This window comes from Emys orbicularis, chromosome 10 (assembly GCF_028017835.1).
Source record: "Emys orbicularis isolate rEmyOrb1 chromosome 10, rEmyOrb1.hap1, whole genome shotgun sequence".
Lineage (NCBI taxonomy): Eukaryota > Metazoa > Chordata > Testudines > Emydidae > Emys > Emys orbicularis.
In genome coordinates, this window is record NC_088692.1 from 83,371,746 (window position 1) to 83,395,729 (window position 23,984).

At 50.6% G+C, this 23,984-nt stretch overlaps 1 protein-coding gene across 1 annotated transcript in view; it reads left to right on the forward strand.

The window, feature by feature from the left end:
- Positions 1 to 3,485, forward strand: part of LRRK1 (leucine rich repeat kinase 1) — a 103,340-nt gene extending 99,855 nt beyond the window's left edge. Inside the window, exons 32-33 of the mRNA XM_065412226.1 lie at positions 976 to 1,077; positions 3,308 to 3,485. Of these exons, the coding sequence (XP_065268298.1) occupies positions 976 to 1,077; positions 3,308 to 3,485 (280 nt within the window). The remainder of the gene's footprint in view (positions 1 to 975; positions 1,078 to 3,307) is intronic.
- Positions 3,486 to 23,984: the final 20,499 nt, after the last annotated feature.

Sequence of the window (23,984 nt, forward strand, 5' to 3'; positions counted from 1 at the left end):
CAGGACCCAAACCTGGGAGTCCAGCATCCACACCGTGGTATGCAGATCTGAGTCCGACTAGCCATATCCCAGACGTCCTAGTTCAGCGGTTCTCAAACTGGGGCCGCCGCTTGGGTAGGGAAAGCCCCTGACGGGCCGGGCCAGTTTGTTTACCTGCTGCATCCGCAGGTCCGGCCGATCGCGGCTCCCAATGGCCGCAGTTCGCTGCTCCAGGCCAATGGGAGCTTCTGGAAGCGGCCCCAGTTGGAGAACCACTGTCCTAGTTCCCTTCCAGCATGTGGCCGCTCTAGCCCTTTGTTCCTGGTGCAATGTGGGAAAACTTGACTGTCCACCAAACCTGACTGTCCAGAGGACAAAGAAAGTCAGCCAATAGGATTGTGGGATACTTTAGCAGATTCCCAGAGCATGAGTCCAGTGGGGCTGTGTCCACACTGGAAAGCAATAGGGCTTGAATCCTGGGTCCCGGTTTGACTCAGGCTTGGACCCTCCACCCCCATGGGGTCCTTCAACCCTGGGTCTGAGCCCTGGGTTAGCATGATGTGTGTGTAAAGAGAAGGGGGTTAGGCTTGAGCCTGAGTGCAAACCCCCTGGCCTACATTGCAGTGTAGATGTACCCTAACCTGCACACCCCCTGCTGCCAATATCCCTGCATTTGCAGCCAGAGAAACCCCTCAGTCCACGTGGCTTAGTGCTGACCTACCAGGGCCTTCACTGGCCTATTGCTTTGAGTGGGCAATTGTCGGCAATTGTTTTTACGACATAAGGAACTTGATTGCTCCTCCTTTTGATCCTTGAAAGAGAGTGTTTGGTACACCCATTGTCTTTAACAAGGTCTGTGAGCCTCTCTGGATTTCAAACCTACCCCCGTGCTGGCAGCCTTCAGCATATGTAATCAGAAAAGCTACTGTACATGTGCTTTCCCTGACTGTCCATGGCCCATGTTGTTGAGCATGATTGTCTCACTTTTGTCTGTAGGCGTGGTGGCGACATCATAGTTATCGGGCTGGAGAAGGAATGTGGCACGCAGCGCGGCAGAGTCATTGCCGTATTGAAGGCCGGAGAACTGGCTCCCTATGGGTGAGATTGAATTAGAGCCTGTATTGCATGTTCACAAAGGATTCCATCGGGAAATATACCATCAGTGTCAGGGTGCAAGGCCTGCAACCCTCCAATTGGCCTCTCTCCCTTCGGGGCATTCTAGTGTGGATTCTATGCCATAGAGCAGGGATTGGCAACCTTGGGCTGGGCCAGTTTGTTTACCTGCCCCGTCCGCAGGTCCGGCCAATTGCGGCTCCCACTGGCCGCGGTTCACCGCTCCAGGCCAATGGGGGCTGCGGGAAGCAGCGGGCGCCAAGGGATGTGCTGGCCGCCACTTCCCACAGCCCCCATTGGCCTGGAACGGCGAACCACGGCCAGTGGGAGCCACGATCGGCCGAACCTGCGGACGCGGCAGGTAAACAACCCGGCCCGCCAGGGGGCTTACCCTGGTGGGCCGCGGGCCAAAGGTTGCCAATCCCTGCCATAGAGCAAGCTCCCAGCTGGAGGAATCACTGTGATTAGGCTTCAATTACACGGACAGGCCCTCAGTGCAAGTTAGAGCAGCCCTGAGGCTGGGATGGCCCAGGATTGGTAGAGCAGAGCATGCTGTGACTGGCCCCTCCTGCTCCTTATACTGGAACAAGCAGGAGAAGTTGGGAGAGATCTTCTCCCGCATGCCAGATCAATCCAAATTGGCTTCTTCAGGCAATGGTCATGATCTGCCCCAGAAACATCATAGCAAGTTACACCTCCAGAGCTCTAACTGGCTGCCTTGTTTCCCAAGCTGGGATCAGTGTGAAGATAGGGCCTCTCATTTTGCAAAAGGTGATGTTGCGATAACTCTTGGCCCAATCCTGCCAGGTGCTGACTTCCCTGGGCTTTGCAGGCACCCGGCACCTGGCAGGAGGTCCTCAGTCCCTGCATGAAGAACAAGAAGTGTATTTACTACAGAGCGCAGTGCTTGTCTGTGGCTTCATTCACTCAGGGCAGGTTGAAGTTCTGGCTCTAAATAAGCACCTTTGTACCAGCTGTGGCTCCTGGCACTCTGTGGAAAACAGTTATGGACATTAACTTAAAATGCTTCATGTAGCAACTGAGCTTCCAAGTAACTAAATAACCATGGTATAGTGTTGGGTTGTGTTTTGCTGACCATTTAAACACCAATATGTGATTGTGCTATTCATGGCAAGACAAAGCAAATAGAAGTTAAGCTGTGCTGTGTGTTATGAATGGCCATTTATTAATAAACAGCACAGATAACATGAAATCAAAGCCTTCCTTTCATTCACTTCCGTTGTTCGTTTGTGTCTTGTCATGTCAGGTATAGTGCTTTGTCCCTTTTATTACCTGCATAGGCCCATTTAGCTAGGTGGACTCGTTTCAGAGATTCACCTTATTTAAAATAAACAGGAAGGAAAAGTATGAGGAGTCGAAAACCAGATGAAGTGGCCATTGCTAGACGTGTCCCATTTTCCAATATTGCAGCCTTGCTGATTCAGGCACAAAGTCCATCGGCTCATCCTCTACCAGCAGGATGAAAATGATGAAAAATCCAACAATATTGCACTCCCAGTGACAACAACTTACTTCCCTGGGTGTGGAGGCGTCTGCAATATCACTAAGATGCAGCCAGATACTGTACTGTGCCTCTGAGGAGTGGGGGGGAGGGGGAGAGATAAGGGTGACTTCCTTGGGGGCTGCTCTGACTTAGGACAGCTTCCCCACAGCTGCCAAATACCAAACTCTCTAGCTACTCCTGCCATTCCTGTTTCCCCTGCCCCTGTGCTGGGGCAGGTCCCTTTCCTTTACCCCAGCGCTCCTTTATAGAGTGGCATGGATCCATTATTTGGATCTTACTAAATGCATGATGGGGCAAATTCTGCCACCTTTCCTCCCATTGAAGAGTCCCCCACTTTGTGAGCAGCCCCATTGAAATCAATGGGATGAAGGTCTGTCGAATCTGGCCTTGCATTACTGCACGGTATTGCTGTAATCAAAAGAGCCTTGTAGAACTATGTCACTGTTGGGGTTTTTTGGGGTGGTTTGGGGTTTTGGGGGGAGGTGGAGGTGGCTATAATGTAACGAGTAGTTACACTGCTTTATGTTTTCCTGTGTTAAATATCTCCAGCTCTCTTGGAAAAGCAGATTCGTTGACTGTAAGACAAACCCTAAGCACTTTTGGGTCTCACTTTTGCGAGGTTGTCTGTTTTCTGGGAGAGCGGCACCCCAGTTCACACTCCATTCTCCAACCCTGTTCTTGCTTTCCCAGAGCGCTGGTCGAAGCTGCTATCGTAGCAAGGGACACTGTTGTGTGCTGCTTTGAGAACAAAAACATGGAATGGTGCCTTGCTGTCTGGAGGAGCTGGGGTGCCAGAGAGTTTGACATTTTCTACCAGTCCTATGAAGAGCTGGGAAGGCTTGAAACCTGCATGCGAAAAAGAAGGTAGTGCTTGTCGAATTTAAAATCCAGCATCCAGGAAGGACGGACTACAGGGAACAGAAACGCCCGTCAGCATTCCAGCCTGGGCACTTTTGTATCCTTAGAAAAGGGTTTGGGTTGTGGGGTTTTTTTTTTTTTTCCCCCCACATTTGCTGCTAAGGAACACTGCAGGACTCTTGCAGAAGCTATCTCCCCTGCAGTGCATTTGCCAGAGACGCAAAAGACCAAACTAGATACCATTCTGTTTGTTTCCTCCTTTCTTTTCAGCAGGGGCTAGAGATGTATTAAGTCCAGAAAGCGGGTGATCTCTCAACAATATTGCTCTAATGTGTACCACCCATTTCCATTCACTTCTCTCTTTTGAGCCTCCTTTCTTCCACTGTAAATTCCCTCACAACCCCCGCCCATCTGGGCAGCTGCTGCTTAGGTCCTCATCCAAAAGAGCTTTACTAACTACACAGGTATGCATCTCTCTCCCTCAGAGACCGAGCTTTTTACACAATACTCCTATCACCTCTGTCCCAATGGGCAATAATCCTTCAGTGGCCAATGTATTTCCGATCTGTAAAAGATATTGTGATAGAGTTACTGTGAAAGACCCAAAGATGATGATCTGCCAATGAATACTGCACAATCTCAGTACATTAATGAGCTATTTAATTGCACTGTTGCAAAGTAAATTGTACATAGATTGAATTCAAAGCAAAACACGTCAACATTTCAGATGCTTTACCAGTTGAAGGTAGTAATTTAATCAGCAGAACTTGGAAATGGTCCTTGTCCCTCTGTTACTTTTCTCTGTAAATACATTTGGAAGTAAGCTCAGTTTACTGGTATATAAAAGTGTCTGTTATTTTTTAGATAGAGGTGCTTATATAGTTTATTTTTCACATCACTAAGGTCACACTGGACCCCGGAAAGCATTGTACCCGGTGTACACACAATCACATTATCATAGCATGTATAGAAGAGTGTAAAAAGTGAATCAACTCCTGATGCGTGAATGTGTACTGTGTATTGAACTGTTTTTATACTGAGAAACTTATACTAAGTTTGAACATATATGCAAGGCTGCTTGATGTAGAATTAGCAGGTTACATGTCAGATTTACACTTTTACTGCAGGCTGTTAAAATAACCATCAGAAGCAAAATGTATCTCAAAATAAACAGACTCCTCCAAGAATTACATTGCGTCAGTGTCACTGTTTATTGGCAGCTGGTGACTGCATCAGCCACTGGATGTTTGCACAGCTCCATGGTCAATTCAAGAGTTGTTGCATCTGATTAAAATGCAGGCTTTCTCTCTCCCCCACTAGATATCTGAATGGCGGGGAGAGGACAGGGGTCCCTCCCCCTTGGACTCTTCAGCACTGCTAACAAGAGTATCACATAACTGAGATATTTTAAACCACATCAGGGTTACAGATACAATCTGCCTGGATACCAGTTAGGAATGGTGCAAGGAACTATGGGTATTAAAAAAAACTACATTTGGGAAGGACCAAAAGCAGCCCCATGAATGTGAAAGACCTGATCCCATCCGCTGTGCTACTGTATGACACAAACACTTTGGGGAGAAGCTGGACTCCAACTTAAAGCTGTTCCAACTGTAAAGTGCGACTTGGAGCCATTGAGTAATGCAGCTTGAATGATCCTTCCTGGAGCCCCTTCCGTCCATCTCATGGTGATGGGCAGGGGTTACTTGATACAACTGGAGTAAAGGAGAGCACGACAAACAGAGAGTGAAACGCTAACATGCCAAATCCCCAGCTGGTGTAAAGCAGAGTAACTCCACTGCAGTCAATGGCACGACCTCAGCTGAGGCATAGCCCCTAAAATAGCTACATTTGTAGCAAGCGATCTCATCAGGCTGGAATTGTGTCCGCGCCATCCAATCCCAGTCCAGACACTAGCACCAGAGTGCGCTCAGCTAGACAGGCTGCGTAGACCCAGAAAACAGCTGGGGATGCCCCATATTTATCAGAGCAGAGACGACTCAGCCCCTGCATGGAGGCTGTATTCAGTGTGCTCTGCCAGCCTCCACCATGCCATTGCCTCCCCAGGGTGGGGCCTGAGAAACAAAGCCAGGGCTTCCACAGTGAACTGTACACTAACATTAAGCCCATTTGTACCGTGTCCCGGGCCTCCTCCATTAGATGGCAATAATAACACCTAGTTGTTATGTAGCCCTTCCCATCTGTACACTTACAAAGGAGGGCAGTATCATTATCCCCATTTTACAGATGAGACCCGGACAGGCTAAATGACTTGCCAAAGGTCACCCAGCAGATCAGCAGCAGAGCCAGGAAGTCCCAGGCTGGTATTCGAGCCCCGAAGGAAACGCATTCAATAGGTGAGAGCCTGAATGGCTGTAAAGAACTCTGTAAGTGCTTATTTATTATTACTTTATTAGCAGGCCTTAAACCATACAGAGGCCAAAAATGGGCTTGAACTTGCCCAAAGCTGGTGTGTTCCAAAGCAGCATTGCCTTGTACATTTCTTTGATCATCTGAGTTATTATTTTCTCTCAAAGCAAGCAGGAAACACCAGCAATCTGGACACATGTCGGAGGGCAGGAGAGAGCCGAGATGGCTGAAATGTAACCATCTGTCCGTGCACACCTCCCATTCCTTCAGCAGGGGGAATTTCACACCGTGGTGGCTTCTTTCTCAAGCAGTAACTCTTGGGCATGCATTCAGGCCACACATACTACTGTTTCCCCAGGCCTGTGTTTGGCTATGTGGGCTTGATCCAACACCCAGCTGAAATCAATTGGAATCGTTCCATTGACTTCAGTGGGCACTGGATCAGGCCCCGGTAGCATGAAAGAGTCTATGCTTTCAGCAGTGCGGCGTAGTATTATTATTAGTTATTACGTACTGCCTGTGTGCACAGCCCTTGCCTCCCCCTCTCCCAAAAACTCTTACCATCTCCAAAAGCTAGCCAACAATTGAGCAAGGGCCACCCCGGGAATGACTTAAGGGAGGGGGTTACTGTTCTCGACTCACTTCTTGTGGGCAGCTCAGAGCATGTGGCTCTTAGCAGGGAGGTGAAAGAAGTGAAGAGGTCTCCACCCAGCCGAGACCATTCTAGGCACTGGGGGGAAGTTCTGAAGCCAGCAGTGGGACGTGACCACGTAGGTATAGACTGGAGCCCTTGACCTATTTCCGTGCTGTTGACCCTCCACGGTCTGGGTAAAGCAGCCTGTCATTTGGGGCAGGGAGAACGTCTCCTGCCAATTGCAGAACCTGCTTGAGCGCAGGGGGCTCGAGGTTTAGAACACAGCACTTTGCGGGTCTGGGCCGATTAGCGGAGGGGGTGGGTGAGGTTCTGTGGCCTGCGGATTAGATGATCAGAATGGTCCCGTCTGGCCTTACCGGCTATGAGACCTGCGTTCCATTGGCTCAGGCATGAAAACCAGTTCTGGGGCTTGTGTAGATGGGGGTGCTTATATTTTATTCCCTGGTTTTCCTTGGAGCAGGACAAGACCTGACTGGTTATTAGCACGGGCCTCTCTTCAGTTAGCAAGCTATAGGCTGATGTAGTAACGCCCCAAAGGAAAAAACACGAGCTAGAGGATTAAAAAACAATTTTCATAAGACTCCCCCAAACTCTCCAACTCCCATCCCTCCCCCCAATACAACCCAGCCACAATCAGAGCAGAATTAATCCACCCCGTGAGGCCTCTTTCTCCACTGGGCTGGATGAAGGGCACAGAGTGGATCGGGTCATGCACCCACTCCATGTACGTTGAAAAGCATAATTTGTTTGACAAAAGGATATTGTGGAGCAGGAGTGCAGGGGAAACAACAGGGCCAGGTTCTGGTTAATAGTGTCATGAACTCCGGCATCATTCAAGATGAATAACAGCATCAGGATCTGGCCCAAAGATTGCGCTGTCAAAACCAGTCGCTGGTAAAACAGCAGCTAGAGGGTTAGAACCTTTGGGGTGGGGATCTCCCCGGTTAGGCATTCCAGTCTCAGCGAGAGGGAATTCAGAACATTTGCAAGTACTGCCCAAGAGGCAGTGCATTTGGGCAGTGTAGTTTGATATCTGTTACAACATATTTTTTTAAACAGAAAGTGAATTACTTCCTCTGTTGACCAACTGGAGCAAGCCTACGGCTCAGCCTTGTTTTGTAAATTGTACTAAGTCGAGGCCTGTAGGTGCACATTTTCTCAAGCCCCTCTCCCTGCTGCAGGAATGTATAGAAGGGTTGCAGATGCCTCAAGCCAAAAAGCTGCATTCAAATTAGATTAATCCATCACAGACAATAAAACCCAGAGTATTTTTAATTCTGTCAATTAACAAGAAAGCCCTAAATAAGGAAATACACAGGAACCATTTTCCAAATGAATGAATGCCCTGTTAGGAATAGGCTACAGCAATGTTGGTGTTTTAAAAGGCCAGTCAGTCACTACAGGAAAAAATGTGACTCAAGGAAGATTTAAGAGACACATCTGTAGGGCTCGAGGCCTAACTATCCTTCAGGTATGATCATGTCTTCAAGGAATCCAGGTTCATGATGGCGGCGTTAATGCTACTAAAAATGTGTGGGCATTTCTGTGTTTGCATACACTGCCATGGAAAATCCTGCCTGTTTCACCCCCACCCCCACCCCAAGTTTATTGACACTATTGCCTATACATGGAAGAATGATATCCCTGCATAGTCCTGAATACATCACAGTCATGTTTAATCAAATCAGAATAGACACGGGCTACCATTTGAACACAGCTGTTTGCTAAGTGTCTTAACCTCTCCTCAACTTACCTGACAGACACATTACTAGCCTGGCTCGTATCATTAGCTATTTCAGTGGCAAAGAAAAGTGTAACAGCTCCCCTATTTCAGTCTTGCAACAGCCTTAGCAAATTGCCCACTTAGTTCCATGTCCAGTGCGGCTCAGAAAGACTGAGCACTTAGCTAGATGCCGCCAAGGGGGCACAACATGTTCCTGCAGCTGAAATCTGTTCCCTAGTATGTCGTTTGGCGTGCACAAAGCAGGGCTGAATTTTTAAGTGCTTAACATTTAATCAGATGTCTTTTATCTAACATTAAAAAAAAAAGCCATCTGCTTCTAGAAGTATTCCTCTGTTTGAAGCAGGGATCGACAACCTTTGGCACGCGGCCCATCAGGGAAAGCCCCTGGTAGGCCAGGACGGTTTGTTTACCTGCAGCATCCACAGGTTTGGCCGATCGCGGCTCCCACTGGCCGCAGTTTGCTGCTCCAGGCCAATAGGGGCTGCGGGAAGGGGCAGCCAGCACATCCCTTGGCCCGCACAGCTTCCCACAGCCCCCTTTGGCCTGGAGCGGCGAACCGCAGCCAGTGGGAGCCACGATCGGCCAAACCTGCGGACGCGGCAGATAAACAAATTGGCCCGGCCCGCCAGGGGCTTTCCCTGACGGCCTGCGTGCCAAAGGTTGCCGATCCCTGCTTTAAAGCATAAGACTAGGCCATCTTTTAAGGAGTGTAGAAAGGGCATTATTTTGCTAGGCAAGCCAGGGGCTTTCCCTGACGGGCTGCGTGCCAAAGGTTGCCGATCCCTGCTTTAAAGCATAAGACTAGGCTATCTTTTAAGGAGTGTAGAAAGGGCATTATTTTGCTAGGCAAGGGCTGCACCCCATCACGGCACAAGCAGAAGTTTATTAGCTCATTAGGGCCCTGATCCTTAGAGTCTTGACTAAGTAAGGACTGCATGGTTATTATCTATTAGTAGGCTTGGGCCCCCTGTGAGGAGAAAATGGGTCAGAAATCCCCTGTTCTTTAATACGCAATTTTAGTTGCCTTTCATGTGACTACTTTGTGGCATTCATTAAGAGCAAAGCTCTAGCATAGCCAAAGACAATTAAGAAAACATTGCAGAAAGACAAGGTAGGTGTAAAGGCAAGCGACCGGAACAGGGGCGGCAACTCGAAGCCCCAGTTCTTTGCCAAACGGCACTGATGTTAAAGGAAGAGACGCTACTGAAGGGCAAGTGCAATTATAACGTAATGAACCCACCACAACTAGAGTGAGACCATCGCTTCGCTAATGGAGCCGTGGGTCTGCCCTCAGCCTGTGCTGGCTGCATGTAGGGCTGATGCCTCTCCGTGGCTTTACTCATTAGCTCCCAGGGTCCGACAGCAGCTCTGATTTACTGGTGTAAAAAAATCTAGGCCCAGGTTCTCAGGTTGCTTTGCTCTGTGTTCTCTGCACACGTGACCTTACAACTGGTAACTAAGGGCTCCTCATCACACACAGCCATAAGAACAGTTTGTACCCGGCCCCTGACACAGGGAGCATGACCAGGGAATGGCCACGGTTTCCCTTCACCCCATTAATCTCCAGTCCTTGGCAAGCCCCCGTGCATTGGCACTGTCCTCGGGCTACTGTAGTGTCAGGGGATCGGCCTGGTGGCCAGCTGGCTGAGGATGAGGGGAACAGAGCGGTGACACCAGTGGTGTGACATTAATTTACAGCAGTTGAGGATCTGGCTCAAACGTCTATACTGATTCTCTAGGGTTACCATATTAAAGGTTTTTAAAAAGAGGACACTCCAGGGGGCCCTGGCCCCGCCCCTTCCCCAAAGTCCCCACCCCAACTCCGCGCCAGCCCCGCCCCAACTCCGCCCCCTCCCCTGAGCGCCCCGCATTCCCTCTCCTCCTCCCTCCCTCCCAGCCACGCGAAAAGGGCTGCCCGAGCGCTACCAGCTTCACGGTTTGCCGGGCAGCCCCCAGACCTCCAGACCCTGTGCCCTGGGCTGGGCGCTTCCCCAGCACAGCCGGAGCCCGGGAGGGGAAGCGCCTGGCTGGGGGCGCAGGGTCTGGAGGTCTGGGGGCTGCCTGGCAAACCGTGAAGCCGGTAGCGCTCGGGCAGCTCGGCTCTTCAGCTACACAGAGCTGAGGTGTCTGGGGGGAGCAGCAGCAGCCGCCGCCGCAGCGGGGAATCCGCCTGCAGCTCGCAGCCTGCCGGAGCCGCTCAGGTAAGCAGGGGACTGGGGCAGGGATGCCGGCATTTTCCCGAATATGTTCGGCTTTTTGGCAATTCCCCCTGGACGGGGATTTGAGCACCAAAAAGCCGGACATGTCCGGGAAAATCCGGACGTATGGTCACCCTAGATTCTCCTCCTGCATTAAGATCTGGGGCCTGCATTTCTAGTGGGAGTGAAGCCGCTGCTTTGAGTGAGTGTTAACTAAGGGCTTGTCGTCACTTGAAAGGCAATTTGGCTGAAGGTAGGGTGTGAGTTTCAAGGGCAACAACTGTGCCTGAATAACTCTGACTGTAGGCAAGCCCGTCGTGTGTTTCTGGCTGCCAGCATCGGCATCGATGACCGGCAAAGGTGGTGGTTTTTGCTAATCATGAATGAGTTTATATCTCTCGCTGTTGCAGCTTTGTCCCTGTTACCAGCAAAAGAGAGACAACATCTGCTAACTCAGGGTATGGCTACACTATGGAGACTCTCCCGGTACAGCGAGGCTACCGTAGCTAGGCTGCCATTACCCAGTACTTGAGATGCGGCCTACGCTGACAGATGGTGGCAACACCAGGTGGAAGCATTCGTCCATTGCCATAGCTGCGTCTACACTCTTACGTGGCCATAGTTGTGGCGCTCAGGGGTGTGTGTTTCACACCCCCGCTGCCATAGCTACGTTTTGAGCTAACTTTTAAGTGTAGACCAGGCCTTGGTTTTGAATGAGGTTTGGGTGTTTTCCCCCATCTGGGCACTAGAGGGCGCTCGAGCTTCAAGGCGATTCAGACAATAGGGGGGTTCTGTTTTGTTCCAGACTAAATCAATCCAGCTTGCAAAGTAAGTCCCCTTCAGACCTGCACTGTCGCTCCCTGCCCGTGCAGCTAGCACCTGTGGGTTGAGGAAGGTACGGAGCAGTGCACAAGGGGAGAGCTGCTTCCCTGCTGCTCTTTCCTCAGTGTCTGGATAGCACATTGATTTGTGTAAGTCCATTTTTCCCTAACGCTCCCTCAGCTCCTGCCCAGCCCTGCCTGCCTCTTCTTAAGGCGCTCATTGTGTGTGACCATACCTAGCTAATCCTTGGCCCGACCACTTTCCGCTTGGCCGTTGGTTTCTTGCAGTTTGGTTACATTTTGAAGTCTAACAAAGCCGAACGGGGTTAGGCGTCTGGCCCTCTTTGCACAGGTCTGAGCCGATTCTAGCCACACACACGCTTGGGCCCCTATTCGCCACGTCATCAGCTGAACCACAGAACGCTGGAGGAGCATTTCCTCCCCAAAGAGAAATTGGGGTAGAATTCACCCCTCCCCAGAGGAGCTGCCCAATGCTTATGCCCCATTTACACTCTAGTTTGAGGACTTAGAGCGGTGCAGGGGTTTAGGGTGGGATCTTTGCACGGGGTGAATTTCACCGTAAACGAAGGGTGTGCAGATGAGCTATTAAGAGCTTTCAGAGCAGCTACTGAGCATGTTCAGGGACTCCGGTCAGCTAAGGAGCTTTGTGCTTAGTGAGCTTTTTTTTTTTTTAAGGGTACAAACTTGCCCAGACACTCTGTGCTCAGTAATCTGATCCGTACAGTATTAGCCATTATACTGCAGTTGGTGAGAGCTGCAGAAGTCATCACCATTTATTATCGATCACTGGCAGCTGCCAGGAAGCCCTGGGTACGGCCAGCACCTGAGTGAAAAATAAAAGCACAATTGAAATTCACCACCAAGTGCCTACACTGGCATACGGCACTGCCTCAGTTCTGTGGACATATTAATACAAACGCTCTGTGCCCAGCACACATGAAAGATGTGACACACCAGCCCCAAAGCCAAGAAAATCCACAGCTCCAGTTACTTCAGTGGCCTAGTGCCGGCTGAGACGTGGCAGGCGCCCCTTTAATAATCCGTCTCAGCTCGACTCCTCGCTCTGTGGTTTAAGCCCCCCCTGGCAGGGCCGATGACCTCAACTCCTGCCTTCTGACCTTTGCTTCTTCAAATGACCAGCATTGCAAAGGACAGTAACTAAAAACTGCATACACAAATCCACTTAAACAATACAATTGTCACAATGTGGCGGCAGCTAAAGCAAGACACCCCCCCCCCCCCCCCCTCGGGTGAATGGGGCCAGGATTTCATGCCTGGTCTCCAGGTGTATGTCCCCTTCATGCCCCAGCTGCTGAAGCTTTCTGGCTACCTATGTGCCACTTCCCCCCCCCATGGCTCCGCTCGCTTGTGCTCAGCTGCAAAGGCCCTGAGGGACTGTTCTGGCCTCAGGAGCAGGGTGACCAGATGTTCCGATTTTATAGGGACAGTCCCGATTTTTGGATCTTTTTCTTATATAGGCTCCTATTATCCCCCACCACATCCCAATTTTTCACACTTGCTGGCTGGTCACCCTAATCAGGAGATGGTTGGAGCGCAGCGTCATTCTGACAGTGCCCACACCCCTGACAAGCGTCTCAGGAGAGGTGGTTTGGCGCGGCGCTGGCTACATGGGCCCTTTGCCACACGGGAGTGCTGACTATGAGGGCTGTGTGGGTGCATGGAGCTGGTACCGGTTGGGCTCTGTGGTGGCAGTTGGTGTTCTGGGGGCAGTGGGGCACCATGGGGGAGCCCCGGGAGGCAGAATACCCAGTGAAGTGCCCCTGCATTTGCTGGTACACCCCCCCCCCCCCCAGCACGACAGCCTCCCTTTGCGGTCTGCCCAACGGGCTGGCGTGACGCGGGGCGGCAGGCCCAATGGCAGGGGCTGCGGATGTTACGGAGGTTGGGGTAAGCTGCAGCTCCTGCCTAAGGCCAAGCCAGTCACAGGCAGTTTCGCTGGTTCCCCTTGTTCTGCCATGTCACAAGCTACATGGCCCAGGAAAGAAACGCAACAAGCTGTGTGGGCAGGGCCGGCTCCAGGGTTTTGGCCGCCCCAAGCAGCCAAAAAAAAAAAAAAAAAAAAAAGCCGCGATCGCGATCTGCGGCGGCAATTCAGTGGGAGGTCCTTCGCTCCGAGCGGGAGTGAGGGACCATCTGCCGAATTGCCACCGCATAGCTGGACCGTGCCGCCCCTCTCCGGAGTGGCCGCCCCAAGCACCTGCTTGCCAGGCTGGTGCCTGGAGCCGGCCCTGTGTGTGGGCACCCAAGTTAGCAAACACATGTTAAACTAGCCACACAGCCCAGCCAACGCGGCTTTGAACTTTGCTTAGATTCAGCCCCAGACGCCCAGCTTGGCCTTGACGCGAGCTGTTGGCTTTTCACGCAGGGTAACAAAGCCTAGAAGGGCGCTTGGGGTTTCAACCTGGGCTAAGCCACGTTCAAAGCCGATTTGCTGCAGCGTCACGGCGAGCTGAACCTAGTTATGAACACCCCCTTTCTGCAGTGTAGACGCAGCTTCACTCAGTGGGCCTAGTTGTGTAGGTGCTATGCAGTGACCGTGCTGCAGGAACAGACTGAGCCTGCCAGCGCGGCTGTTGGTTTGTAAAGCATCGTCCCCACCTAGAGAACTAATAATGCGGCTGGGCAGGTGGGGGCGGGATGTATCGGCTAGCCTTTCACGGAGCCAATCATTTCAGGCTCATCAGTTTGCAATTGTCCCTCCAGGAGGGTTTGCTTAGTGCAGAGGTCCCCAAACTGGGGGATGCGCTCCCCGGGAGGTGCAGTGGGGCCTGGGCCAGCCCCAACGGGGACATGGGTGCTGGACCCAGGGGTGCTGGGCATGGGTGGCAGGTATCATAGCAGGCTAAGCCTCCCCTGACCCGGATTGCGGCCCCGCCCATGTTCCGCCATGAGGCCCCGCCCTCCCTGCCCCTGTACCTGAAGCGGCGGGCGGGCGGGGGGATGGGACGGGGGACTCAGCTCCAGCTGGCGGCCCTGAGCACCCTGAGCAGGGGGAGGAGCTCAGGGCACTGGTCAATGGGGTGGAGGGGCCTCAAGCAGAAGTGGGGAGTTCACCCACCGCCCATGCTATGGTGCTGCAGCACCCCCTAGCTTGACGTGGTTTCCATTATATACAGGGTTTATAGTTTGGTTCAATGGCAGGCAGCACCCCCATTATAAACATTGTTCCAGCCCTCCTGCAACGGGGGGGGGGGGGGGGGGGAGAAGGGGGTGGAGGACAGAGGGGAACCTAACCTGGCTCCACTCTCAGCTCTGCACCACCCTGCCCCAGCCTCACCCTCTGACCACAGCCCAGCCCCAGCACCACACCTGGCCTGGCTCCTGGCCCGCCCCCAGCCTCAGCCCTGTGGCCCCAGCCTCTGCCCTCTTACCCCTGCCCCCCTCCCACACGGAGCTGCAGCCCTGGCTGGGGGGTGGGGGGCACGGACAGAGTAAGTGGGGGTCAGGGCACGACCCTGAAAAGTTTGGGGACCACTGGCTTAGTGTCTTTTCTTTTTAAACACAAGCACACGCTGTGCAGGACGGGACAGACGGCTGCCCCTGGATTATGAATCAGAGAGGCTACCTCTGTCCCTAAACAACTGTCCATCAAAAAGAGAGACGTTGACTCGCCGACACCTACAAATTGAAGGCCTTTTGTGCCTGGCCTGGCCTGGCCGCTCAGCTGCCAAAGCAGGCAGGCAACGGAACACTGCCTGAGGGGCGCAGCCCAATGTCATGACTTATCACATGCCACATAACCTGAGGGCCCAAGTCTGCAAGGCCCAAATCCTGCGAGCAGCTCTTACGCGCATGCATGGTCCCAGAGAGTGAGGGGTGCAGGAACCACCCAGCACCCGGGAGCAAGGGGCTTGTTAGCCGTAGTCCGAGCTGTCACGGCCCAGGCCTGACAGGCACACACATTCATGCAAGGCCCCAAGGGCTAATAACCCTTTTCAGACGCTGCCCGCCCATGCTGGGGCCAGCGTGATGACAAATTGGGACTGCTCATAGAGAGAGTTGCCTAAATTAGAGGGGATCAGCGCTAGAAATGAACAGATGGGACCGAGGGGCCTTAAACACGGTGTTAGCAGCAGGGAAGCAGAAGCACAGACGGGGGAGGGGGAAGAAGCAGCTTCCGGCAAGACAGCACTGAGACTTTCGAGCTGACACTGGTGTTCCCAACACCTCATTTATTTACTCTCTGATGCAAAGAGCATGCCAGGCTTTCAGTCAGGCCAAGAAGAAAAGCCGTCCCCGAAGTGAGAGTTGTTGGATCTGCCAATGCAAACCCCATTGGTCTGTATCCCAAAGCATCAGCTTGCAAAAGGGTTAAGCAAGAGGTTTATTTAATTAATGTATATTTATTCACTGACTTACCCAGCCCCCGGAGCGTTTCTTTGGCAGCTGTTTAGCCCTAAGAGGCCTGTTTCTGAGCTGGCTTGCACAGTTTTGTGCTGGGATTAACTTAGTTGACGTGAGCGGAGTTTCTCTGGATTTACCCCAGGTAACCAAGTTCAGAATCTGGCTCTAAATTGTCAAATGCGCCTTTAGTTTCTACTACATCAGCTGCTTCCTTGACTATGGGATGAACAAGTTACAGTGCTTAGTTGAAATAAAGGGCTTAAATGCAGCATATACTTGCAGAATTATTTGCAGATGACAAGGAATAGCAGAAGTATTTAGGTTTCCCCAGTCTGCTGCACCAACTGCATTTCATTCATATTTCTGCATTCTGATGATTAAAGTCTGTGCTGCCTTTTCCGTTGTCCAGTAATCCAACAATTTAGCGTCATTACTTTGGCTTTCACGTTGATATGCAGGAATACTGCTCCCGGGATTATGCTATGAGAGTCTTATCAGGCGTATCGTAAGCCACACTTTGTCTATTAAGAAAGGAAGAGAAAGGGTAATTTAACTGTATTAAGAGTTTCTCCAATCCCAGCCAGACAAATTTATCTGCACAGAACATTGCCCCTTATCACCAGTAAAAAGCCCTGCTGTACACTTAACATTTAGATCGACCTAGCTACGCTGCTCCGGGTGTGAAAAAGTCACACTCCTAAGCGCCGTTGTTAAACTGACCTAACACGCAGTGTAGACGTGGCTAGGTCAATGGAGGAATTCTGCTGTGGAGCAAGTTCCTGCCACTTGGAGAGGTGGATCCACTACAGCGATGGGCAACCTGAAGTGTCTAGACTAGGGCGCTACAGCTCCAGTGCTGGAGTTGTGCCATTACAGTGTCAGTAGTATAGACATGCCCTAATATATCCACCGAACGAATCCGCCATGCAGGGTCTATCTACCTGTTTACATGGCTCTCCTCTTCCTACCATGTGAGAGTCTCATACTCATTAATGGAGTTTATCCAAACACCCCTGCAGACAGGAAAATATTACCTTCATTTCACAACTGAGCCCCGGGCTAGATGAAGGGACTGGCCTGAAGTCACACAGCTCTGGCCATGCTGGCATTGGCTCCAGGTCTCCTGAGCCCCAGTTCAGTGTCCCATCCCTTCTCTGTAGGCACGCACTCTGGTTAAAACACAGAGCGATACACAAGGCCTTGCCCTCAAAATTCAAACAAGGCTGTTCAGCAGGCATGGGTTTATCTTCCCATCTCGGGGAGGTTCCCCCCAGCTTCCCCAGCTTGTCTCCCACTCATGCCAATCCCTCGTTCCGGGACGATTCTTTCTACGTGGCTCTCCTTTAAAGCCACAGGTTCAACTTGGCACTGGCCGCTTCCCACCAGCAATGAAATGTGCAGTTTGGCAGCTGAGCGCTTGAATCAGCTCATTAGTTCACTCCCGGGAGTCGCCCACCGCTGATCCTTGCGGTGTCTCTTTCTCTGCGATTCTATCAGTTGCAGATGTTTCAACAAGAGCTTTTGGTTACAGAGTTAATAGGCTCACACTAGCATCAAGGGGACTTAATGATTACCAAAATGGTTCTGTGCATTTTTTTGGCGACAGCAAGAGCCTCTTTTGTGCTCCATTCTGGAGGCTGAATACTAACACTGGAATTTGCATGGGAAAGTCAGAGTGGACAGAATTATGCATGCATATAGGATGTCATTGGGGAGCACTGTTGGCTCTGTGCTAGATGGTAACAAATGGAAGACCCAGACTCACGGGCTAACGCTTGCGCTGTGCTGGGTGAAAGGGCTGCTGCCTTCCCAGAGGTGCATTGCATGAGGGGAGATGGGAAATCAAGGTCTCCTCCCTGCTAACAATGCAGCTCAAAGTGAAAGACCCCTCTATGTAGTCAGGAAAGTAAGGATTATGCTGGGGACATGGTCAGCACCCGCTTTTCTCAATATTGGTTCTGAACAGGCAGACCAAGTCCTCAGCTGGTGCAAATGGATATAGCTACATGGCCAGCAATGGAGTGGTGCCAGTTTACACTAGCAGAGGATCCGGCTGGGGCACATGTACAAAATGTACTAATAGGAATAAGGGCTTTTCAGCAATCAGGCCCTTATTGAGGCTGGGTCTATTTGGAAGCTATTCCTACACACCTGAATCATTCATTCATTATGTGCTATTATTTTCTTTGCAAGAGATTGATTGTACTCGAAAGCCCATTGTTATTTCTCACAGGCCAAGCAGGGTTGGAACTGAAAAAAATCTTTCCTAGGAAGTCTCCCCCCACATCCAGCGTTCATTAAGATTATTGATTTCACACTAATGCCTGAAAAAATGGGTTTTCGTTCTAAAGCATGACACCCTAATGGAAACAAGAACTGCATTCAGTGCGAACATTTGCAGCCTTTACAATTCATCATACAGCAAAGAGCCCTGCTCCCTGCCTGTCTTCAAATCCTCCTTTAGACACTGCCATTATCCATTTGTGTTATGGGGATACCAAGCAGCCCCGACTCAGCTCAGAGCCCCGTTGCATGGGATGATGTCCATAATAAGCAAGAGGTTCTGTCCCCAAAGAGCTAATAATCTAAATAGGAGTGGGAGAGGAGACAGAGGGGAAGGGACTTGACCAAGGTCATGCAGCAGGGCAGTGGTCGAGGCAGGACCAAAACCCAGATCCCCTACCTGGAGGGCACAAGGAAAGGTTAAGCACACTTCACCATGTCTCCAGAAAACATGAGCATTTGTAGCACGCAAAGGGTCAATGGCCGATTCCTCTCCCTCTGTGGTTGTCCTTGCTGGGGTAATGAAGAATGGAGAAGAATGCTCTCCATGGTGTTTCTAATGTGCCCATTCACCTCAATATCACAGCACCGAACAAGTGAGGCTGGAACAAGCATTGCTCTAGCTCTGTGGCACTGGGTTCAGCTGTGTAGGAGTTTCTACATTCAGGGTTTTTTTAAAGTTTATTATTTCATTGCTTGGGTGACATTCCTGGGAAAAGACAACTAATGGGAAATGCATGTCCTACACACTTCCATCTGCATGTTGTCACGCTTGGCATCAGCCTGACCTCATCCAGCAAAGGCATTCCATACCCAGGCTCCCGCTGCTGGGAACACTCTGTCTCCAGCTGCTGAGCGGCTCCATCTGGGTCTCCCCAGCTCGGTCACACTTGTGAAATGTAGATGTGCAGGAGGGTCACGGAGGGCGAGACCCTCAGGGGTGGAGCCAGGTCCCAGTCTGATAAGGGTTTTGTACAGTAGGATCAAGACTTTGAATTCTGTACCAAAGTGAAGGGGGAGCCAGTGGTGTTTGTGAAGCAGAGGCACAAGACGTGTATATCGATGCTGCACGGACCTCATTCAGCCTGAAGCAGGAGGAGTTGTAGCAGCCCGTCCGGGAGGAGATGAAAGCATGGACCTCAGGGTTGGTCCTCATCTGACAAGAAAGGGCACAGTTCGCAGTCAGAGGTGAGAAATAGCATTTCTCTCTGTGGCCATCTGCATTGCCCATGGGAAGGCAACTCTCTCAGGCACCACTAGGACACTCTGATCTGATGCCTTCAGTCACTGGTGAGGTCAGCACATTTGCAAGCTCTTCCGCGTGTTTCCCAATTTCCTATTTACATCACGTGGGCTGAGCTTCATCCAGCTGCTGGTTTCTTCCAACTGCTGGGAAGAAAACAGAAGCGGTGTCAGTAGAAGAGATGTACAGTTGGGTGCCACCTGCATATTGGTGGCACATGAGTCTGTGGCCTCTCACCGCCTCTCTGAACAGCCATTAGGCGATGGGGAGCAGCTGGACAAGCTTCAGGGGTCTGTTCTTCAGGCATGAACGAATTCAGCTGAGCACTGCCCTGTTTATTCCTGCAGTCTGCCACATGTGTCTCCAGCATCTCATCGTGAATGGTGTCACAGGCCAGAGAGACAGGTAGAGGCAGCAAGGCTTTGGTTTGCTTCATATCCAAGGCCATCCATCAGCACCATTTCTGTGCTGTGGGCTGGGCTGAGACCAGCCTGCGAGGGAGCCAGGCAGCTGGCAGAGGGGACTTGCTGCTGGAGCTTGGATGCCACGACTTCTCCAGTGACCTTGCCAAGAAAAGGGAGGCTGGAAAGCAGGCAACAGTTAGGGAGATTGCTGGAGGCAGCAGCTTCACCAGGACCAGCCAGACTGCTGCACTTTTTAGGCTGCCGGGTAATTTTCTCTCGAGGTGCTTTTCCCCAGAATGCACCACCTGGGAGTGGGCAGAGTTTGAATGTCCTTGGTCCAAGGAATTCCTTAGAACGCTCAGTGCCACTGCTACCCGTGCCGTCCACTGGCCAAAGGGAATGTAGCTGAAGGGGGGAGGGGATAGGGCGTGGCTGGAATGCAGCTGGGCGCTGGCTATTTCCAGCAGTTGGGATGGGCCCTTTGGGCTCGCCCTAAGCCCACCGCACTGTTGCTAGTTCCTGTCAGAGCTGCGGGAGCCCTCTCCGTGGAGAAGGCCACACAAACCATTCAGAGCTTTAATACAACGTGGCCCCCAAAGACAGTGCCTGTGATTGCAATCTCTGTCACAGCTGCTCCGTAAAGACTTTTGTCCTCTCTAGTGTGAAAAATCCCAAGGAACAGGGATTCCTCCACTGCCCTGGGCAGATTATTCCCCAGGCTAATGCTGTGTCAGGGAGATTGCACTGATGTACAGTCTCAATTTTGCGTCGCTCCCCGTCACTCCTAGTAATACCCCCTCATCTACCATGCCACACAAGTCCTCTCCCTCATCAGCGTCAAATCCTGAGATGGCTGAGCACCCACAGCTCCAGGCACCCTTACCCCAAGTCTCACCCTCCGGCATGGATTCTCTTCCAAGAATGGAAGCTGCAGGCTCTCGGGCCCAGAGCCCTAAAGGTATTTCGGTGCTAACTCCTATTGAAATTGATGGCAGTTCGGCACCTGAATAACCTTGAGAATCTGAGCCTCAGGCTCATTGAAGTGCCTGGAGTTACTCCAGTTTTACCCTAACTGAGATCACAGCCTGGCCCTGCAGCTTATGGGTCATTCAGGTTAATAAAATAAATGTGTTAATGATTGGGTGGGTCGCAGCGCCTCATTGCCTCAGTTTCCCCCACCTGTAAAACAAGGAACTGATCTAGGCTGACCAGATAGCAAGTGTGAAAAATCAGGACAGCGGTTGGTGGGTAATAGACACCTATATAAGAAAAAGCCCCAAATATCAGGACTGTCCCTATAAAATCGGGACAACTGGTCACACTAAACTGGTACTTATAGGCAACAAGGATTTTTATTATTTACCATTCATATTTAGTCTGCGCTGCTGAGTGCGTCTTGCATAGGGTGACCAGACAGCAAGTGTGAAAAATCGGGATAGGGGGTGGGGGGTAATAGGAGCCTATATAAGAAAAAGACCCCAAAATCGGGCCTGTCCCTATAAAATTGGGACATCTGGTCACCCTAGTCTTGCATTGGGAATGGCTCAAGTAGCTTTGCTTGGGACGATTCCCTGTTACGTAATTGCTTAACATCACCATTCTTCTAGCCCCGTTCCTTGGAGCTGGCATGTTTGCTCAGTAATAGAGTGCAATATTTTAATGGAAAAATAATGTGTGCTAATGGAAATTCAGTTCCGCCTGTGCTAAGGACTGTAATGAGATTTTATTGTAACAGGCTGTTCCTACTGAGACGCAGGCTTTTCTTTTTAGAGGGGGCACCATTTTGGCAACATGCAGCATTCCGCCTAGAGGGAATTTTGCTGCACAAAAGACAACATGACATACCCAGGGGATTCGGTTAGAGAAGAACGGTTATTAGAAAACCACTTATTTGGCAGACGCCCGCTGGGAAATGCAAAGCCATTGGGTGCAGGAAGAGGAGCTGGAAAGCGCTGTGCTAGACCCAGAGTTACACAACTGCAGGCTGAGCACAGTTTAACATCCCAGAAGAATTCAGAGCAAAGGTGGGAAAGCAGAAAGGCCTAGTAACTAGGAAACAGAGGCCGCCCTCCTAGAGTGACATTTGGAAGCAGGTGGGGAGGTGCAGGAGGTAGCCGATTCATGTGCTCATAGGCACTGCCACCTCCAATAGGCTTTAGGGTTTCAATTAGAGGACTGGCTGGTTTACACTTCGGTAAACCATGCAAAACAAACTAGAGTGGCGAAGGGCGCTTGGGACATGTTCAGATTGCTGGAGAAACTGGGAGTAACTGACTCCACTGAAGCTGGTGGGAATGACCCCAGTGTAAAATTGGTGTGAGAACAGACTCCGGCCCTATGTAAGTAATGTTACAGCGCCACAGGTGAGTGTTTCCCAGTGCTAGCAGTGAGAACCCCATACACTCTTCATTCACCCCACTTTAGTACCTGGGCTGTTCCTGTTTCAAAATCTGGACTGCTGTTACTAAAAGGTTAATTACTCCTTGCTCACTAGACAAGCAATGTCACGGGCTACTGATCCCGTGGTTACAGCAGGGGGCTGGGAGTCTGGCCTCCACAGTTCTGTTCCTGGCACTGCCACTGATGCAGCGCCTGACCTGAAACAAGTCACGCCACCGCTCTGTGCCTCAGTTTCCCCCTGTAAAACGAGGCTCACACTGATCTACTTCAGAGGGATGATGAGGCTTCACGATCAATTAACTGTGAAGTGCTTTGGAATCCTCAAATGAAAGGTGGAAAAAAGTGAGTATAGCTGTAAAAGAAACCCTATGCACTACAGTGAAGTAGAACAAGACCTGAGAGCATTTCCATGAGAAAGAATTGCCACCCACAGCTCCCTTAGAAATAAACCCATTCTTATTAAAAGCCACTGCACACAATAGGGCCTTTTCATTGCAAAATTGTGCACCATGCAGTTGTTTTAGACTGCATCCCTCTCACCTTTGGAAACAAACTCCTACTTTATTTAAGTCCCTGGCCTTGCCACCCACAATCACTTGTATTTACATTTTGATGAGGATTCCTATTTATTTAGCAACTAGTGCACTGTATATTTTTCTATAGTGTCTTTCATTCAGTGCACCAAAGGACGGGGGACTAGAGACCTTGCTGGTTGCAGAGTTGGGGCCCCCTGCTCTCCTACTGATGGACGGACATGCACACCTAGGCCAACCTTAAAAGCATTCGAATGGGCTTTGTCGCTAGGAATCAGCCAGTTTCTCCCACATACAGCCTCCGACAACATTATGCAGCTGTTATGGCCCCTGCTAGCTGTGCGGCTTTAATGTCCCACTCCCCTTCCGCTCCTCCTGGTGACCTTTATCATTCTTTATCGCTGTCTAAGTCCATGCATGTCGGCCTGTGGGAATTTGTTCTTCCGGCATCAAGACAGCACAGAGTGCAGCAATCAGACCTGTTGTGAAGTGTAACAGGACCCGGGCTAAGCCACATGGCTGCCCCGTTGCTATAATTAAAAGGAATCTCTGTTTAATCCCTTCTCTAGCTTCCATTAGATAACGAATACCCAGTCAGTCATAAGACAGGGCGTAGCAGAGCTCTATCAAGAGACAGAACATGGGAGGGTGTAGGAGTGGTGCTGTCTGGGTTTGTGTTTAAATTGCTTTTCTGACATGATCACGTGTGCTGCGCATATGGCACACGAGCTAAATGGAAGACTCCAGGCACCCCTTGAGCAGCTGTCAGAGGATTTTGGTGTCATCGACCCAAGGCTACAATTTTTTGCAGAATTGCTCTGCGGCAACTAGACCCTTCAGGGAAAGTCCCATAGACAGTAATAGGAACAAACCGATACGATTTCTATAGAAACTTAATAAGGCTTTATAGAAAAAAATAAGCCTGTAGAATTTCATAGAAAATGACTTTGACTATATTGTTCTGCCCTATAGGAAAGACAAGTAGGGTTCCTGGAACTAACCTTTGCTGGCAAAATATTACTAGACTCTCTGGCACTGCTCAAAAGGCAGCTGCTCACAATTACTACCACTTTGTTATCTATACAGCATCATAGGTATGCATAGCACTTCAGCAGTAGGCATGGTGCATTTCTGGGTTGGGTTTTTTTGATCATTTTGACAGATAATATCAAGTCTTATTTTAAGCTTTTTTGTTAGATGATCGATTGACGTGTTCACATGTGCACAAAATTATGGGTTTTAAGCTTTTTTTCATTTTTATCAATTTACATTTTCACAGTGAGACTGGGGTCCTTATGGGGGCCAGCTGTGGTCACTCAATTAGAGTGAACTGCAAAGAATGGGGCAGACAATCCCCATAAAGCTGGTGGCTATTCCAATACTTCGATTCACCAAGCCAGCACAAAACAGCTTCTTTATTACCTCACTGGTTACTCAGAAGTCAACAACACAGTTTCCTTTAAGTGATCCAG